This window comes from Notolepis coatsorum, assembly GCF_963971535.1.
Source record: "Notolepis coatsorum genome assembly, chromosome: 8".
Taxonomy (NCBI): domain Eukaryota; kingdom Metazoa; phylum Chordata; class Actinopteri; order Aulopiformes; family Paralepididae; genus Notolepis; species Notolepis coatsorum.
This window is the reverse complement of record NC_140172.1, coordinates 137,862,683-137,883,635: the sequence shown is the minus strand read 5'-3', so window position 1 is coordinate 137,883,635 and position 20,953 is coordinate 137,862,683. Positions and strand designations below refer to the sequence as shown.

At 41.1% G+C, this 20,953-nt stretch overlaps 1 protein-coding gene across 2 annotated transcripts in view; it reads right to left on the bottom strand.

The window, feature by feature from the left end:
• Positions 1–20,953, bottom strand: part of LOC311233764 (voltage-gated potassium channel subunit beta-3) — a gene marked incomplete at both ends in the record, with an annotated part of 120,718 nt that overhangs the window by 16,192 nt on the left and 83,573 nt on the right. For both annotated transcript variants that reach the window (XM_084320778.1, XM_084320779.1), the window contains 6 exons: positions 783–826; positions 923–967; positions 2,072–2,116; positions 7,243–7,322; positions 8,459–8,496; positions 9,741–9,784. In XM_084320778.1, the coding sequence (XP_084176904.1) occupies positions 783–826; positions 923–967; positions 2,072–2,116; positions 7,243–7,322; positions 8,459–8,496; positions 9,741–9,784 (296 nt within the window). The remainder of the gene's footprint in view (positions 1–782; positions 827–922; positions 968–2,071; positions 2,117–7,242; positions 7,323–8,458; positions 8,497–9,740; positions 9,785–20,953) is intronic.

Here is a 20,953-nt window from a genome sequence, read left to right as displayed (position 1 = left end):
GTTATATCTTATATTAATAATATACCTTACCTCTCTATCAAGCATTCAACAGTTCAAACATAGACCTTACCTTTCTATCAAGCATTCAACAGTTCAGACATAGACCTTACCTCTCTATCAAGCATTCAACAGTTCAAACATAGACCTTACCTTTCTATCAAGCATTCAACAGTTCAGACATAGACCTTACCTTTCTATCAAGCATTTGTGTTATTAATCAGCATCAGAAAACCTAATATACTGTAAGCCATGGCTCTACCAGAATATAATGCAAGCTTGTATTATAATAGAGGATTACATTTCTGATAACATAAAAACTCTATTTGACTTGTGTCATAGTGCATTGGAATACTGCGGGGAGATCTGATTTCATTGGTCTGTTTGCTCCGCCCCCTACACTTAAGCCCCACCCAACGTGTAGGCTACTAGAAAATAAACATGTGGCTGCTGCCTGGTGGAGATTTGCTCTCTACTGAGCGCTCCTTTCTAGTTCTCATCATCACTAACACAGGCGTACGTGGGACTTGTGTCATAGTGCATTGGAATACTGCGGGGAGATCTGATTTCATTGGTCTGTTTGCTCCGCCCCCTACACTTAAGCCCCACCCAACGTGTAGGCTACTAGAAAATAAACATGTGGCTGCTGCCTGGTGGAGATTTGCTCTCTACTGAGCGCTCCTTTCTAGTTCTCATCATCACTAACACAGGCGTACGTGGTGCACTAGAGTAAACTAGAGTAGAAATCATTCAACTGTGAAGTGAATCATCTGGCCTTGCTGTACCTTCAATAATGTGTTTCCTGGAGAGCCCTCTTTCTGTCTCCGCCCTGCAGGGACAAAGAGAAGAGAAACAATAAAAACACTTTTTGTAGGCCTTTTATGAGTGGTAATAATTACCTACGTCTTTCTACAAGTATACTTACTGGCCTCCCCAGTAGATCTTAGTGGTGACAACATAACTTGAACGCCTTAGTAGAAAAAGAGAACGGTTGTAAGTTCACATGTTTCATCTTTTCTCACATTTTCTCCCCAATGTAGTCATTGCAATAATGCACATGCAGCGACCAGAACTAATACTCTCTCTGGCGGCTTCCCAATTGTGGATTGAACCCGGGTCTCTGCGGTGGTAGACGAGTAATTTTTACCTCTACACACTAACCAGACACCCCCGTCAATCTTTTCTCACAGAATTAACCCTTTCACTACCACACTACCAAAGGGTTAACCCTTTCACAGCGACAATACAGAAGGTTAACCCTTTCACTGCCACATGACAAAGGGTTAACCCTTTCACAACCACACTACAGAAGGTTAACCCTTTCACAACCCCACTACATAAGGTTAACCCTTTCACCACTAGTGTGGTAGTGAAAGGTTAACCTTCTGTAGTGTGGTAGTGAAAGGTTAGGTAGGTAGGTATTTAGACAACAAAACATATACAGATCATTACATCACATATTTGCTTTTGTCAAGGAGAGGAACGAAAAAGCCAATGACTTATTTACATCGTTGTCCTTGGAAGTCAAGGATGCTTGAATACAACACATACAACTCATTACAGAAAATCATTCACAATTATTACATTTGCATAGCAATAATGGCACAACCCTTAATTAATACAAACATGTTCATTTGTTGAGACATGCTAATCTAGCCGTGAGTCTGTGTGTCTCAGAGCACCCCGAGGGGAGGGGGAGGGGGTGGTGGGGTGGGAAGGAGGACGGAGAGAAATTCCGGCCTTGACTAATTACAGTTGCCATCAGCTAGGACCGGAGGTTAACCTTCTGTAGTGTGGTAGTGAAAGGGTTAAATGGGGCTTTGGGTTAAAAAAGAAATGTGAACACACACTTTAAGGTTTACATTATTCTCTCCGAGTTGTTGGGCCTATACATTTATTACTGCATAAGCTTAGCTAATAAAACCAAACGCATGCTGCTAACCAGTGGAAATGAAGCTGTTGTTCTCTGGATCTATATTAAAAGTTAAGACCTATTGGAGATAGGAGGTTTCCACCAGACTACCTGTTCTACAAGTGTGAGTCAGGTTAGAACTGAGGAGATAGGAGGTCTTACCTCCAGCCTTTCTTCTTGATGATGTTTCCTAGAGTGACTTCAGCTCTGTAGGAAAATCAGAGGACAACAACATATGGGGATTAATTGACTTCACTCCATTCCGGTCTCATTCACCAAGGACTTACGACAAAAAGGGCTTTCTCTTAGGGCCATTTGAGACCTTTTCGGGCCAATTTTGGGATTCACCAACCGTCCCAATAAAACACATATAATTAATATTATATTATAATATATTGTCTATATTCATGTCTTGCCCGAAAAGGTCTCAAATGGCCCTAAGAGAAATCCCTTTTTGTCGTAAGTCCGTTGGAGAATGAGACAGTGAATCTACAAACACATTCATGATGATAATAATAACAAATACATTCAAGTTTTAACACTAAACACGTTTGAGATGCAATAATAACTGTGAATTGTTAACTTTGTCTTCAAATAAATAATTTAGATGTTAGATAGGTGTTGAACAAGACATGGAGATACAGAAAAGGTTGCCTGGAGCTACATAGTTACATAGCTACATAGTTACATAGATACACAGTTACATAGCTACATAGTTACATAGCTACATAGTTACATAGATACACAGTTACATAGCTACATAGTTACATAGTTACATAGCTACATAGTTACATAGTTACACAGTTACATAGCTACATAGCTACATAGTTACATAGTTATACAGTTGCATAGTTACAGTTACATAGCTACATAGTTACATAACTACATGGTTACATAGTTATACAGTTACATAGTTAGTTACATAACTACATAGTTACACGGTTACACAATTACATAGCTACACAGTTACACAGTTACATAGTTACATAGTTACACAGTTACATAGTTACAGTTACATAGTTACAGTTACATAGTTGCATAGTTGCATAGTTACACAGTTACATAGTTACATAGTTACACAGTTACATAGTTGCATAGCTACACAGTTACATGGTTACAGTTAGTTACATAGTTACATAGTTACACAGTTACACGGTTACATAGCTACATAGTTACATGGTTACAGTTAGTTACATAGTTACATAGTTACACAGTTACATAGTTACATAGTTAGTTACATAGTTGCATAGCTACACAGTTACATGGTTACAGTTAGTTACATAGTTACACAGTTACACGGTTACATAGCTACATGGTTACAGTTAGTTACATAGTTACATAGTTACACAGTTACATAGTTACATAACTACATAGTTACAGTTACATAGCTACATAGTTACATAGTTACACAGTTACAGTTACATAGCTACATAGTTACAGGTACATATCTACATAGTTACACAGCTACATAGATATATCGCTACATAGTTATGTAGACACTTGAATGTGTCTGATAAGACTCTCTGAGGTTTTCCTTAGGACGGACACTAGGGGGAGCTCCGGTCAGAACAGCTGAGAGGATTGTTTGTGCCCCCCTCCCCTCCCTCCAGGACATCTACAATACACGCCTGGCCCGCAAAGCACTAAGCATCGCGGTCGACATCACTCACCCCTCACAACGCTTTTTCACTCTCCTGCCCTCCGGGAGGAGAATGAGGAGCCTCCGAGCTGCAGGACCAGCAGACTAAAGACGGCTTCATACACCAGGCTGTCAGGAAGCTGAACTCTCTCCCAGCTCCCCCCCCCCTGCTCTCACCCTGCCACCACAGAATTATTAGTTTACTGCCATATCTATCATCTCACTGCCACTTTACTGCCATTAGTGTATTCTACTGCCATTATTTATTAGTTATACTATGTACCACTGCTGCTAAAAAAAGATTTGCACTAAGTTCTCTTTTACCTCCTATATTTATTTCAATCATACATAAAAAAAAATTGCCGCTGTTTATACTGTATATATAGTCCTGTATAGTGTATGTACATGGTGTCCCATATGTTACTTATGTTTATAGTGTCCTATATGTTACTTTATGTTTATATTCGATATTTTTTATATACACCGTGGGAAGGGGGAAACGTAATTTAATTTCTCTGTATGTTTTGCACATTATAAGAAGCGACAATAAAGCTGACTTTGACTTTGATGTCACCAAACTAGGGGGCAGCTGTCACCAAGGAAACTGTAAAAGAAGGAAGGGTCATCCCGTCAGAATACCAGCGTTCTATGCACCGCGTGGTGCCAGCTCTATTGGAGCCTATAGTCTAATAAAAAATATACAAGCTGTCTGAGGAAATATACATCAACCAATATATCAAACGTTAGCTAGTTAACAAGGCAACACATTGCAGATGATTCCGACATCTGAGGTAATAACCTGTTTAAATGACGGGTCATAAACCAGGAGACGGCTGAATGTTTCCACACTTGGCACCAATGTGTGTTCACACGCTACACAGTGATCCATCCTTCTTTTATAGTTTCCTTGGCCGTTACAGTCCATTACATTTGTGAAGTAGATTTATCCTGTGTTTACACTTACACAAATATTACTGGTCCAGGAGAGGATCCAAATTGCTGATGAATTCACAAGGGCCAAAATTTATTATATCTTTTAAATAATCTTTTATATTTTAGTATTATATAATAATTAACCATATTCAAATATTTCATAGTTACCAATTGTATACAAGTGCACGCAGAAAACAACAACAAGCATTTTATGGAGTGGAACGAGGCAAACTGAGAGGTCAGTAGTAAACAGAATGGAACAGTCTGCCTTCTCTGTTAACGGGGCAAACTTATGGAACTCTCTGCCTACTGGCTTAAAACTGGAGTCCAATGCCAACATCTTCAGCAGAGGACTCAAGGTATGAATTAATGAATGAATTCTTTATTTCAAATGTTTACAAATAAATAAACAATAAACAAATAATTTTTCGAAATGTTTACAAATAAACAAGCGAAAAGGATAGGTTTGAAGCCAAATGGCTTATAGAACAACCTACCCCTAATTCAAAAACAAATTCAAAAAAGTTAAAGTTTGCAAAATAAAACAATCAACAAAAACCGACCCCGAAAAAAACATTAACTCAATGGCTGCCAACAACGAGTATACTCGTTATAGCCCGCCAATCAAATAACGCCAACAACGAGTTATTGGATCGTTATTTCTTTTATTCGCTATTTCCATTCATAAATCATCCAGGTACTGTGTGGCAATGTGTCTGAGATACCGCCGCCTGGTGGTATGCGGCCGATGTCACACTTCCTTTCTGACTCTGAGTCTGTGGCTGTGTATCATTGAAAGTCATCCAGGGGGGCGGAGTTTTCTTGTAACGTGGATCAAGATATTCACCCGATCGCATTGAATCGCCTTCGGGACGCCAGATTCATTATGCTGTTGGGGGTTATTGCGTGGGCCAAATGGACATATGATCTAGCAGATGGCAATCAAATAATTGGAATATTCTTTTTGGAGTCTCATCGGCTACAGGTAAGAGCAATTTAACGTCAATTTCAGCTTGGTTGTCCATTGTTTTCATAGCCATCGCCCTGATCAGCGTATGCTGTTGTACTAACGAATGCCGTTATTGACAATCAATTAATCAGAAACGACCCCCCCCCCTTTCATGCATGCATGATGGAACATAATATACCGATCATATGCATTTGAATTTTTTATTGTAGCGTGTATAGGGATGAAATGCCAATGGATTAAGTATAATATACGTTGCTGCCTATAACTAGCCTCCCAGGAATTACCCTAGACCAGTGGTTCCCAAAGTCGGGGTCGCGAGCAGCCACAGGAGGGCCGCGAGATGATTTCCAAAAAAATTAAATAAAAAATAATTTTTTTTTTTTTTTTTTTTTGTCAGGCCACTGAACTTAGAAGCAGGCCAGGACAGTGTTTCTAGTTGTATTCTAAAATTCTATTCTATTGTATTCTAAAATGTGACTATATGGTTTTATATTAACTTAATAAATAAACAAAAACTAAAAATCTACTTATTTCAACGAACATTTCAAACTAAATAACAGATTATGCACATAAAACGCTGAAAACAACCGAAGCAACAATAGTATTTTAATGAGGCTATTATTATTATCATTATTATTTTGCAACAAGTTAGCCCTCTCATAAATAGCACATATAAATGAATAACTAACTTGAACTAACTTAATAGGATTGAAGTGATATTTGGCTAAAAAAATCGGTCACCTGGCAAAAAAAAAGAAAAAGAAAAAGCCTGACGATGTGCATTGGGCCGCGGCTCTCTGGCGCCTTATTTTCTGGGTCCCGGCCTGAAAAGTTTGGGAACCCCTGCCCTAGACTACTCTAAAACTATACTTATATTCACCATGGTATAAAACGAGAATGTATGGATGGAAAAAATATTCCTTTTTCACATCTTGAACGATAGATACTCAATGTCAAATGGGCCATAGTATTGCATATATAGCTATAATATTTAAATAGTTATAGCCCTGCAAACAAGGTGAGCGACTCCCACCGTTTACAGCGCTGGCGGTAGCTACTATAGGATGAGGCTAATGCATGGCGTCCAATGAGTTAAGCCAACATAGGAAAAGCAATACTTAATCTAGAGAAAACAGATTCTAGGTTTGGCTGAAATCAAAGCAGCAGTGCTCACATATGTAGATGTGGACTGGTTTTGTTATTTTGATCATGGACTCTTGCTCTGGTAACTATTTGTTCTGATTTGTGATTTTAATTCTGTATTTTACTGCTCATTTTATTCTATCTTTTAGAAAAGCCTCAATGGTAAAGTTGATAAAAAAAAGCCTCAATGGACTAGTATTGAAAACTAGCACTTTGTTGTGTCCTCACATTACATGTTGTAGCTGTACTCCCAAGAGTCTCCACTATGGGGCGCAGTTAATACAATGCCCTGTTATGCCTACAGCTGAAGTGTGCAGAAGAAGTGGACATGCAGAATGATAATAGAATAGAGTGTACCATGTTGTAACCTAACCTGCTATGCTTGACTAAAAGACAAAAGAGTAATCCTGTATCCGGAGTCTTATTACTACACCTCTACCTACATACAACATACTACGTACGTACAACATAACACACTTGTGCTATAAACACGCAAAACAACACATCTGGTCTGTCCACTGTGATTGGTCCAATGTAGCTGTGGTGTCCATTTTAAATAAATGTTTTCATTCATTCATTCATTCACAGCCCGAAGGAAAAGAAAAGTGGCACATTGATTGACGGTTGGAAGGGCCAATGAAGACGCACCTTCCAGAAGCGTACACCTCTGCCGTGTCGAACAGGTTGACTCCGTTCTCGTAGGCGATGGTCATCAGGTTCTCTGCCACCTAGACAGAAAACACAGACGGGGGCTTAGATGGGGAGACTAGTACTGTGCCTTGTGGAGATCTGTGATTTGATTGGTCCAATCATCATGAAACTGCCCCCCCCCCCCCTGCGCACTAGCACCCGGTATAGAGGGGATGCCGAAATGTCCCAATCTGGACAGTTCAGGAAGTGCCACAATTGTCACAAATGTCGAGAAATCTCTGCATCTTTTTGCCCGAATGTTATGACATTTGGTGTATACTCCGTGTATAACAGTAGGAGTGAAGTTTGGTCGTGATTGTTGCAGGCGTGTGTGTCCCATCATATTCAATTCCAGCCGAGTTTGCATAATCAGTATGACATGTGTCTTCTTGGCATCTAACTGAGGTATTCACAGCACATTTCATGCAAGTCCATCACACAGTGCCAGAAGAAAGTCCTCGCTGTCCCCTGTAATTATGAACGGCATAACTATTGACCGTGTGTACAGGAGAACAAGTACTACTATTGATAGCAAACCGACATGGAATGCTAACACCAATGCTAGGCTCAACGTCTTTACTTTCTAAGGAAACGTAGAGGTTTTAATGTGAACAGAACTACGCTGACACTGTTTTACAAGACCTTCATTCACAGTATGTTGACCTTTGTATTCAGTGTTTGGGATTGTATATTGGGCGTTAAAATAACTGGGGAACCAGTGTCCAGTATTACTTATATGACAGACCAGTACAGACCAGTACAGCATGAAACTAGCGCACAAGATCGTAGCGCAATACAGTCTGAATATGTACTTTTACCTTCGAAGGTATAATATGTCTAGGATGCAGACTAACAGATTAACAGAAGGTATAACATGTACAGACTAACAGACTAACAGAAGGTATAACATGCCCAGGATGCAGACTATAATAAAGACTATAAACAGACTAACTGCACCCTAACGCTTGGAGTGAGTGTTTGTCAGGCTCTTACACACACACACACACACACACACACACACACACACACACACACACACACACACACACACACACACACACACGCACACACGCACGCACACATGCACACACGCACACACACACGCACACGCATACACACACACACACAGGACAAGTTCACGTTTCAAGACAACATGGTTTTGCTGGATTCTCACCTCATCGGAGATCTGCGATCCGAATGTTACCCAGGTACCTGACCGAGCAAAGAGACAGAGACACTCAGGCATTAATGTCAGACAGACTGTGGTGATAATAACATTAGCAGGGCTCTGGGGTGTTTCTACAGTTTCCTGCTGTTGTTCCTGTGTCCTACCCTCCCAAGCCTCCACCCACCACACAGACCCAGCTGCACCAACCTGTGGGGCACACCGAGTTTTACCTGAGGTAACTTCTACTGGACTACATCTACATCTACATTACATTTACATCTACATTTACATCTACACTTACATCTACACTTACATTTATATTTATATTTACATACATTTACATTAACATCTACATCTACATCTACATTACATTTACATCTACACTTACATCTACACACTTACATTTACATTTATATTTATATTTACATACATTTACATTAACATCTACATCTACATCTACATTACATTTACATCTACACTTACATCTACACTTACATTTACATTTATATTTACATACATTTACATTAACATTTACATCTACACTTACATTTAGATTACATTACATTTACATTTACATCTACACATACATTTACATCTACACTTACATTTACATCTACATTTAGTCATTTCACACTGTTATTCAAAGCAACTTACACGTTGTACACAAGTCAGCAGGAAGGGTACAACTGGCAGCTCAGGGTCAGTAACATTGTTAGATTTAACCAGTTAAAACACCTTTACTCTAAATGTACTCATTATCCTGCCCCACCTGTAAAACATCTCTAGTAATGATGTCACTACCCCACCTGTAAAACATCTCTAGTAATGATGTCACTACCCCACCTGTAAAACATCTCTAGTAATGATGTCACTACCCCACCTGTAAAACATCTCTAGTAATGATGTCATTACCCCACCTGTAAAACATCTCTAGTAATGATGTCATTACCCCACCTGTAAAACATCTCTAGTAATGATGTCACTACCCCACCTGTAAAACATCTCTAGTAATGATGTCACTACCCCACCTGTAAAACATCTCTAGTAATGATGTCACTACCCTGCCCCCACCTGTAAAACATCTCTAGTAATGATGTCACTACCCCACCTGTAAAACATCTCTAGTAATGATGTCACTACCCTGCCCCCACCTGTAAAACATCTCTAGTAATGATGTCATTACCCCACCTGTAAAACATCTCTAGTAATGATGTCACTACCCTGCCCCCACCTTTAAAACACATCCCATACAAATCGGGCTATAGTAGACATCTACAAACCAACTCACCTAGTCCCAAACAAGACACACGTAGGCCTGATTTTCCTAGGTTCCTGAAGAGAGGAGGTGGGAAGGAGAGAAAATAAGGCATAAGAACACATCCTGTAAATTCTCATAAGGTTCTGAACCAAAATGTCCACAGTTAGCCTGACACGTTAGACCCATAGAAGCTAGCTCTCATGGAACGTACATAAGCTAGCTTTCATGGAACGTACGTAAGCCAGCTCTCATGGAACGTACGTAAGCTAGCTCTCATGGAACGTACGTAAGCCAGCTCTCATGGAACATACGTAAGCCAGCTCTCATGGAACGTACGTAAGCTAGCTCTCATGGAACGTACGTAAGCCAGCTCTCATGGAACGTACGTAAGCTAGCTCTCATGGAACGTACTTAAGATAGCTCTCATGGAACATAAGCAAAAGATAGCTCTCATGGAACGTACGTAAGCTAGCTCTCATGGAAAATACACAAGCTAGCTCTCATGGAATGTAAGCAAAAGATAGCTCTCATGGAACGTACGTAAGCTAGCTCTCATGGAAAATACGCAAGCTAGCTCTCATGGAACGTAAGCAAAAGATAGCTCTCATGGAACCTACGTAAGGTAGCTTTCCAACGGACATATCTGACATCTGATGTGTCACCCATGGAATGTGTCTTCAATAGAGAGCTATCTTGGAGAGCTAGCTTGTGTACGCCCGTGGGTCTGACGTGATTTTAACCGGCAGAGAGCAGACCTCTAGTGCATTGGTTCTCAAACCTTTTCATGTCAAGGAACCACAAATTGTCAGGCACCCCCCATTTGATTTGTTTCAGGCACACTCCCATCTGAGGAGATCATTGTGGCAACAAGCACCCATTGATATTTACCAGGAATGCCAGGTCAGCAGCTTCTATTCTTTCAAGACACGTCAATATCTACTCAGCTTATATTCTCTCAAGACACATCAATATCTACTCAGCTTATTATTCTCTCAAGACATGTCAATATCTACTCAGCTTTCTGTGTAGCTGAAGATAAAGGTGTCAAGTTACCACATATTGGACCACTACGTTCAACCTATAGTGCAACTTAGATTTCAAGGAAGTGAAAAGCTCTCCCTCTCCAGGGAAATAATGTAAAGAGAAAAGGCTCTCTGGTGACACATTCTGCACAGATAACAAACTGTATCGTTAAAGTCAAGCCTCCAAGAGCATTAAAAAAAAGTGGAGGGGATCTTTAATATTTTCCATTCCCATGAAAATCTAAAATTAAATAAAGAAATAAAGACCTACAGTTGGATCATCAACCCTTTGTATGAAACTGTGAATAGATATGAAGATTGTTTCTACTGAACACTGCTGAATAGATACAGTATGAAGAATGATTCTACTGAACACTTCTGAATATCTTTAACTTTATCTTTATTACGGATCCCCATTAGTCATCACCACAGCAACAACTAGTCTTCCTGGGGTCCACACACAACACAATACATACATACATAACATTATAGTAGCATACATTTAAAAATGCATTCCAATATTCCTACATATAAAAATAATTCCACACAATTATTCCATCACAGAAAATACAATAAAAGGGATTAAACTCTCAGACAGTCATATCTTTACAGTGTACACTACAGTATCTGTGTTTTTCTTTAATGTAAACTTATTTCTTTTTGTCTCAATGCTGTTTTCAATTTCTTTTTAAAACGTATCTTACTGGTTATCTGTGTAAGATGTACTGGCAGTTTGTTCCAATATGACATGGCTCTATATAACACCGTTTTCTTTGCTGCATTGGTTTTTGGTAGTAGCAGTGTGAACGTTTCCCTACAGGCATGCCTAGTACCATACTTGTGTCATTCATGTGTACATGTTAGCTGTGAATACAAACAGATAGGTTCTCTTGAGATATAGATATTCCTCATGAACAAGATCAGGCTGCAATCCAGTCTGTCTTCCACCTTCAACCACGACAGCTTGGTATGCATCCCCTCCACACTGTTTCTCATTGAGCAGTTCAGGGCCAGACGGGCCGCTCTGCTCCGTTCTGAGTGAGCTGGATCTTATTGAGCTCTTGTCTTGAGGCATTAGACCAGACAGCTGGACAGTAATCAAGGTGAGAAAGAACTAATGACTGCATCACTTGCTTCAATATCAGATCGGTTAGAAAAGAACTGATGATTGAATGAATAGAATAGATATGAAGAAGGCGGCTGGGTGGCACTCGTCACCAATGCAAGAGACTCCGGTCTCGAATCTGGGTGTCAGCATTGCCTCCGGCTTGGGCCGGCCGTCATACTGGCAACAAGTCAGCGGGTGGAAGTCGATGGGTGGTAATCTGGACGTTGTGGACAGCGACTCCTACAGGTCGGTTGGGGGACGCCTGCACAGCAGAGACAGGAAATAGCAGGGGTAGTGTGAGCCTCCCACACGTTACACCTCGCCAATGAGAGTCCGCGCTGGCAGGTGAAAAGATGTGACAGGCTGCCTCCTCGTGTACCGGAGGGGACACGTGATGCAAGGCTTCTATCCTCTCTACAACCGGCCAGTGGGGGGCATATGCAAGCAACGTTCAAGACAGGGGAGGGGAGAATTGGAAACACAAAATTGGGATGGGAGAAAAATAGAAAAATAAGGAGAAAAAGTGGATAAAAAAAAAGAATAGATATGAAGAATGATTCTACTGAGCACTTCTTCTTCTTTCGTGTAACGTCAGAGGTCCAACTCCGTATCTTTTTTAACGTGTGGGCTTCTGAGCACTGCCGAATAGATATGAAGAATGTTTCTACTGAACACTGCTGAAGCTTAAAACGGTTTGCAAAGAGCACAAAAGAGGTTGAATGAAGCCCTGACTCTCACTAAGTGACTAGTGGCTGTGATAAAATCACACGCTTCGCCTGAGTGTCCAGCCGCCGTCGTACATGAACACAGTTGTTGTTGTTGTTGTTGTTGTTGTTGTTGTTGTTGTTGTTGTTGTTGTTGTTGTTGTTGTTGTTGTTGTTGTTGTTGTTGTTGTTATACACTGGGATAACTGGAGGGAACTGCCCTAAGGGGTGATTTCACTATAAGAGTGAACACAGTACTGCACTGTATAGTACATACTCTACAGTATATACAGTACATACTCTACATTACATACTATAAAGTACATACTGTACATTACATACTATAAAGTACACACTGTACATTACATAGTATATAGTACATACTCCACATTGCATACTATATAGTATATACTCTACAGTACATACTCTATAGTACATACTCTATAGCACATACTCTATAGCACAGGGCCATATAAGATTACTAATGAGATACATAAGATACATTTAAAAGCGTTACTTCCTGCACAAGTTCAAACGTTGTCTTTTAGGAGCCTTGGTTGAACAGCGTTGAGTCTCTCAGTCTGTTTCTATTGGAGCGTTGAGTCTCTCAGTCTGTTTCTATTGGAGCGTTGAGTCTCTCAGTCTGTTTCTATTGGAGCGTTGTGTCTCTCAGTCTGTTTCTATTGGAGCGTTGAGTCTCTCAGTCTGTTTCTATTGGAGCGTTGTGTCTCTTAGTCTGTTTCTATTGGAGCGTTGAGTCTCTCAGTCTGTTTCTATTGGAGCGTTGAGTCTCTCAGTCTGTTTCTATTGGAGCGTTGTGTCTCTTAGTCTGTTTCTATTGGAGCGTTGAGTCTCTCAGTCTGTTTCTATTGGAGCGTTGTGTCTCTCAGTCTGTTTCTATTGGAGCGTTGAGTCTCTCAGTCTGTTTCTATTGGAGCGTTGTGTCTCTTAGTCTGTTTCTATTGGAGCGTTGAGTCTCTCAGTCTGTTTCTATTGGAGCGTTGAGTCTCTCAGTCTGTTTCTATTGGAGCGTTGTGTCTCTTAGTCTGTTTCTATTGGAGCGTTGAGTCTCTCAGTCTGTTTCTATTGGAGCGTTGAGTCTCTCAGTCTGTTTCTATTGGCCTTAAGCTCCTCCAGTTTGCTTTGCTTTCTCAGTGTTCTGGTAGTATAGCTGCCTCATTTACATTAATCATTTAGCTGAACACTCACATTCACACAACCATGCAATGTGCCAAACTGCACATCAGGAGCAATTAGGGGTTAAGTGTCTTGCTCAAGGACACTTCGACACGCTGCCCGGGAGGAACAGGAATCTAACCGGGAACCTTCCGACTACCAGACGACTGCTCTACCTCCTGAGCCACTGTCTCCCCCAATATCACCTTCGTGTCGACGGAACAATCGACAGAGAGAGGGATTACCAATCTGAGGTATCTCAGGAGAAACCCACAGCAAAACAAACCTGTAATCGAGGAGAAGCTCATTCTGGCAGTTTCCAAGAAACCTTGTTTGTACGAGCAGGTCTTACCACGACCATAGGCGGCAGGTGAGCCGAACATTAGGCAAGGCTATAGTTGGGAGTTGCGTGGGCACGTAAAATGTTTCCTTTTTTGCTTGCGCACGCTGCGTGCACCTGCAAACAGTGCTGTCCATGGTTCTGAATTCATACAATACACACCCACTAGGCTACTACAGTGAGCCCCACTCATTTAATATATATAGTGCAAATTAAGTGTTCAAATTAAGGCATCCAATATGATTAATCATTGTCTTACGTTAATGCAGCAATATGCAACGTTTCGTCTTGGCATCAATGATCTCTTCTGCTATAAGTTTGTCTGTGAGATCACTTTCAATGTGAAGCAGACTCAGAGTTGACAGTCTCTCCTGGTGCATTGTTGTTCTTAGCCAGTTTCGGATGCGCCTCATTGCTGAGAAAGACCGTTCACAAGTTGCGGTGCCGACTAGGGGTGGGAATCACCAGTTTCCTCACGATACGATACGATATCGATTCTTTGGACAACGATACGATATTATCCGATATCACACAGTCTGCCACGATACGATACGATACGATTCGATTCAGGTGCCTGCGATCGATATGAGACGATATTATATGCCCATTTAACACAATCAGTAACATTTAAATCAACAAAAAAAAGGCAATGGAAATATCATTTGACATTTTTATTTTTGAGCTCTTTCAGACATTTAAATGAAAAACAATCTATTGTTTTTAATACAAATAGACCTCCTGTTCACTGTTTTTGGTTTGTTTTTCTTTTTTTTCTCGATATTAATATCCTATTCACTGTCACTGAGCTGTATTTTGGCTGGAAAAGCCGGCCAGATCCTGTTAGTGGGGCTATCCCGAGAATGCACCCTCCTTCCCAGTCCCCACTTATCTCTGCCTATGGCTCTGGGTTAGCTTGTTAGCTTACGCTAATGTAACGTTATCTTCGATCTTTAACGCGACGTGGGCATAATGGAGTGGCGAGGATTGCAAAGCAGGTTAGATGCATTGGACCCGTTGCGGAATAAAACAGCAGGGACATGTTTTGGGTCACAGAATAGGCACAATAGTCTTGCTCGGCTCTGGGTTAGCTTGTTAGCTTACGGCACTAACGTAACGTTATCTTCTATCTTTAACGCGACATGGGCATAATGGAGTGGCGAGGATTGCAAAGCAGGTTAGATGCATTGGACCCGTTGCGGAATAAAACAGCAGGGACATGTTTTGGGTCACAGAATAGGCACAATAGTCTTGCTCGGCTCTGGGTTAGCTTGTTAGCTTACGGCGCTAACGTAACGTTATCTTCTATCTTTAACGCGACATGGGCATAATGGAGTGGCGAGGATTGCAAAGCAGGTTAGATGCATTGGACCCGTTGCGGAATAAAACAGCAGGGACATGTTTTGGGTCACAGAATAGGCACAATAGTCTTGCTCTAGTGACGCTCTGTGTGCTGTTGATGTTAAACGGAGTTTCACAACACTGGGCGCGGGGCGATGACGTCGCCGTCGCCGTATTTTCAAAATAAGAGTATCGCAATATGAATCGATCTTTTTACGTGGCATCGATCCTATTTGATTATTGATAATAGATCGATATATCGATCTGGATCGATGTATCGTCCCACCCCTAGTGCCGACCGGCAATGAAGGCATTTTTTTTCCGTAATTTGGATCTCATCATGCCTTGAAAACAATGTCCATACAGTAGCTCTAAAAAGTTTCCACAATTTGATGAACTCTGACTCTCATCATGCCCTCGTAGAGCAAGCCCTTGTTTGCCAAGATAAAGGAACATCTCAACAATAGCCTCAGGTGATCCGGTGTTATGTTTATCTTTTGCCTTGAAAAAAGACCGTATATCCATTGTGCTTTTTGAAATTTTACTCAAAATAGCGCGCTGGTGTTCGCTACAAAGCGATTGGCGGGCGGAAATTCGGAATGTGGATGTTTACAAAAAATGTATGATGCTTTGCGGCGGGATCAGGATGTGATTGGCTACATTATTTAATCTGAGCCTACCCATAATCACCAGATTGTCACCAGGGGGCTGCAGCGACAATACACACACAATATAGTAGCCTATATAATGCTGCGCACATATATTATATATTATTTAAAAAATTCCCAGCATAACATTTGAGAAGGCTTAGCCTACCCTAGCCTTCATTAACCGCCGCCTATGACCACAACCGAGATATGAACAGCAACGCCTGGAGGGCTGTGAGTAGTAATGTATGTAACTTATGTAACGTTAGCTGAGGTAGCGACGGTATTCAGTGGTATCGCTCGTTGCTCCCAGTGTGCCCTGTGCGCCCTGTGACTCTCCATGTACATCGCCGCGCCTCGCGTTTGAGCGCAAGGAAAAGGCGCCCAATGTGATCACAGCCTGAGGGAACGTTTCTGAACTCGCTCCAGTTCAGCTTGTCGTTCCCTATCGCATCTCACAGAGAACACTGCGCTTCTCGTGTTCAAGACACAGCCGTATGAGAGTGGTGTAGACGGAGACTGGATCACCAGCAGGAAGTCCGTTCTGCTTATTAACGAGCATGACAGGAAGGATGAGAGAGGGGAGGGAGGGAGAGAGAGAGAGAGGGTGAGAGAGAGGGAGAGAGAGAGAGAGAGAGCGAGGGAAAGAGAGAGAAAGAAAGAAAGAAAGAAAGAAAGAAAGAAAGAAAGAGAAAGAAAGAAAGAAAGAAAGAAAGAAAGAAAGAAAGAAAGAAAGAAAGAAAGAAAGAAAGAAAGAAAGAAAGAAAGAATAGAAAGGATGGAGAGAGAGGATGGATAGAGAGGGAGGGAGAGGGGAGAGAGGATGGAGAGAGAGAGAGGGAGAGAGAAAGAGAGAAGATAGAGATAGATAGAGGGAGGGAGAGAGAGAGGAAGGGAGGGAGAGAGAGAGGGAGAGAGAGAGGGGGTAGAGAGGTTGGGATGATATGTGAGGACAGAGGTCTTAAAGGAACACTCCACCAAAAGATTGCCCGTAATCGGACACATATCCCAAAATTACAAACTAAACTTGTATTTAGTCCATTTGGTTTGAGAGTTACTTTTTTTTTATATTTTATTTTTTTATTATTTTTTAAACATACACATAAACATAACAACACAAAATTAGATATACAAGCATTAATTAACAGTACACATCCAATGAAATCACCATTTAAATAAATGTATTATACGAGATATACACCTAATACTTGCTATCTAATACCCTACATACATATGCTCTCGCTCGCTCCCCCCCCCCGGACCCCCACTTGGATAATCCATCCATTATCATTCGCTCCTAACCAGGCACTACAATTCATATGCTAGCTTTTATTCTCTCCACCACTTCTAACCACATTGCAATTTTGGATTCACTGACACCTAAAATTCTTGCTGTAGATATTTCTAGATAAATCACATCGAGATATGTAAGAATCCAAACCTTCCGACACATTTTTTCCGGTTGAAACCATCGTGATGCTATCAGCTTTTTAGCCGCTGTGATACCAGATAAAACTAATCTCTTTAGCTGTATAGGGAATGCAAACTCAAAAACATCATTCAACAGCAATACAGAGGGGTGTACAGGTATATCCAGAATTAAGAAATTTGATAATTGCTGGGACACTTCTTTCCAGAATATCTTAACTGGTGGGCAATCCCAGTACATGTGCATAAATGTACCCTCATCCCCATTTGTACATAAGGAGCATCTGGAGTCTTGTTTAAGTCCCATTCTGTTCAATCTTATAGGAGTCAGGTATGTCCTATGAATATAGTTAAGATTGATTTGTTGATGGTCCGGGTTACATGACGCAAGTCGAACGTATGCCCAGGCTTCTTGCCAATCAAAATTTATTTCCAGGTCTGGTATATCCCTCCTACAGACTAAGTCTAGGTGGAGGATTCCATACGAGGACGTTAGTAATTGATGATAAAAATCTGATACAAAACCTCTCAATGTCTCTCTTTCATAGAAGAATTTGTGGTATCTGTGGTGTTCAATTGGTATCCTTAATGGGACTCCATGAGCCTTCAAACATAACAATAACTGTGCATAAAAATAATATGTGGAACTGGTGAGATACATTTTTTTATGTATTTCTTCATATCTACAAAAACCCTGTTTGTTGAAAACATCTCCTAATGTGTGTATGCCCTGCTTTTCCCATTTAGGGTATCTTATAGGTCGTTTTCCAATCAGAAGTGCATTGTTATTGAATAGGGGAGTATGACTATGCCATTTATGTGGGTTCGAATATTTTTTGTGTGTTTCACGCCATATCCGGATCGCATGAGTAATAATGGGGCCAAATTTCAATTCGCATTGCTTAATTGATAATTTGGTGTATACTATGTCCTGCAGTCTATGTGGTGCTACTATATTTCTTCTAAATTTCTCCAGGATACTGATGCTTGGGGATCAAACCAGGTTGTCAGTGGTCTTAAAGTGTACGCCTTAAAATAGTGGTAAAAATCTGGAAATGCCATACCTCCGTCGGCTTTGTTTCTCTGTGTGGTGGATCTTTTTATACGTGGTGGTTTGTTATTCCAAATAAATTTGTATGCGGTAGAGTGTAGTTTTTTCCAGTAACCATCTGGAGGGGGTAACGGTAGCATTGAGCTAATGAAGTTGATTCTAGGTAGGACATCCATCTTAACTATTGATACCCGTGCCTGTACTGAGTTTTTAAGTTTTGACCACCTGTCAAAGTCGTATTTGATCTTATTTTGGATTTTTATGTAATTGTACTTCACCGTTTGGCTTATAGTAGGGAATACTTCAACTCCCAAACATCTAAAGTGTTTAACCATTGGTATTTCTTCTGGAAGGAGTATATTTTTTGCAGGGGCATTAAGTGGAAGGAAAGCCGACTTTGGCCAATTTATCCTAAATCCCGATAGATTGCCAAAGTCATCAATCAACTTGAGAAGATGAGGCATTGCGGTGTTAGGGTTTTGCATGAACAGTATTACGTCGTCCGCATATAAACAAATTTTATGTTGTGTGCCCTTGATTGCGATTGGTTCTATGGATTGGGATTGTCTTATATATTGTGCTAAAGGCTCTAATGATAAATCGATTAGTCCGGGACTAAGAGGGCAACCCTGTCTAGAAGAGCGTGATACCGGAAAGATTTCGGAGGTGATTGGTTTGAGAGTTACTGAAGTAAAGAGTTTGAATATGTGATGTCATAATGACATCACACATTCCAACTCTTTAACCCAATAACAAAAAATTTGTACAAGAGACATTAACCCATTCCCTGCCACCACTTTGATCATCTTATACCATTCTCTGCCAGTACTGTAAGTCTATGGAGATGTTCACCTTCTTTGCAGGGCTATAACTTTTTAAATTGTATTGCTAAATTGACATTACTATGGCCCATTCAACATCGATTATCTATCGTTCAGGATGTAGGAATGTTTTACTTTTTCATTCACACATTCATACGAAAATACCATCTAGAGTATAAATATGTTTTTATCGTTTTCTGCAGTATTTCCTAGAACGTGAGATATAGACATAAATGCATATATTAGATTATCAAATGCCGTTTGATACCGATGCACGCTATATTAAAAATTTCAACTGTACATGGTCCTAAACATTATGACTGATCATGCAGGGGGGGGGGGGGTCGTTTATAATTCCGTGACCAACGTTAAATGATTTATGTAGTATGGGTGATATATTGATCAGAGCAGTTTGTATCGAAAATGATAAACAAAAACGCTGAAACTCACGTCAGTCTCCTCGTACCGTTGGGCGATGAAAGTGGAGCAAACAGATCCCAGTTATGTGGTCGAGGCGATCCATTTCCGGTTTGTATATTACTAATACACGCCCAAATCATGTAGATTATTGAGTTATGGCAAAGATCCATATCCACGGTGTGTGTATTGAGTCCTGCGACGATAAACGAGTGGCCGGACGGAATAGGGAGACACACCGGGATCACAAGAGATCCACTTCCGGTTGCAACTCGCCGATCAGCCACCAGAGTTGCAGAGTTGTGCTGGCTCACACAGCATCCGACAAGGCTCCGTGAGTGAAATATGAATACCATGGCGAAAATATGAAATTATGATCAGAATCACGTCGTACGCCGTTATTGGCAGAATTCGCATGAATTTGAAACCCGTCGTATGACGTTATTGGCGGAGAAAGGGTTAACAATCTTGCGGGAGATTATGTTCACAACAAATCAGCTTGTTGTGGAGCGGTCGAGGGGAGGAGTCTGCTAGCTGAACACGCGTGTGGAACGGTTGAGGGGAGGAGCCTGCTAGCTGAACACGTGTGTGGAACGGTCGAGGGGAGGAGTTGAACACGTGTGTGGAGCGGTCGAGGGGAGGAGCCTGCTAGCTGAACATGCGTGTGGATCGGTCGAGGGGAGGAGCCTGCTAGCTGAACATGCGTGTGGATCAGTCGAGGGGAGGAGCCTGCTAGCTGAACATGCGTGTGGATCGGTCGAGGGGAGGAGCCTGCTAGCTGAACATGCGTGTGGAGTGGTTGAGGGGAGGAGCCTGCTAGCTGAACACGCATGTGGAGCGGTCGAGGGGAGGAGCCTGCTAGCTGAACATGCGTGTGGATCGGTCGAGGGGAGGAGCCTAACACGCCACATCAGATTAGTCAGACAGATGCGTTTTGAAGGGCAAGACACAAGGAGAGGAGACTGCTGTTCTGGGACGCAATGAATCTCCTTCTTAGCCTTTCATCCGAGTCTCACTGCACACTCTCCTTTATTATGCAATGGACGCGGTGCAACTAAACTTTATTGTGTCGTGAATTTTCTAGAAAACAATTATTATTATTAATAATAACAATAACATTTGTAATAGTAATAATAATAATAATAATAATAATGATAATATAATAAGGGGGGCGGTCAGGTGGCGTAGCGA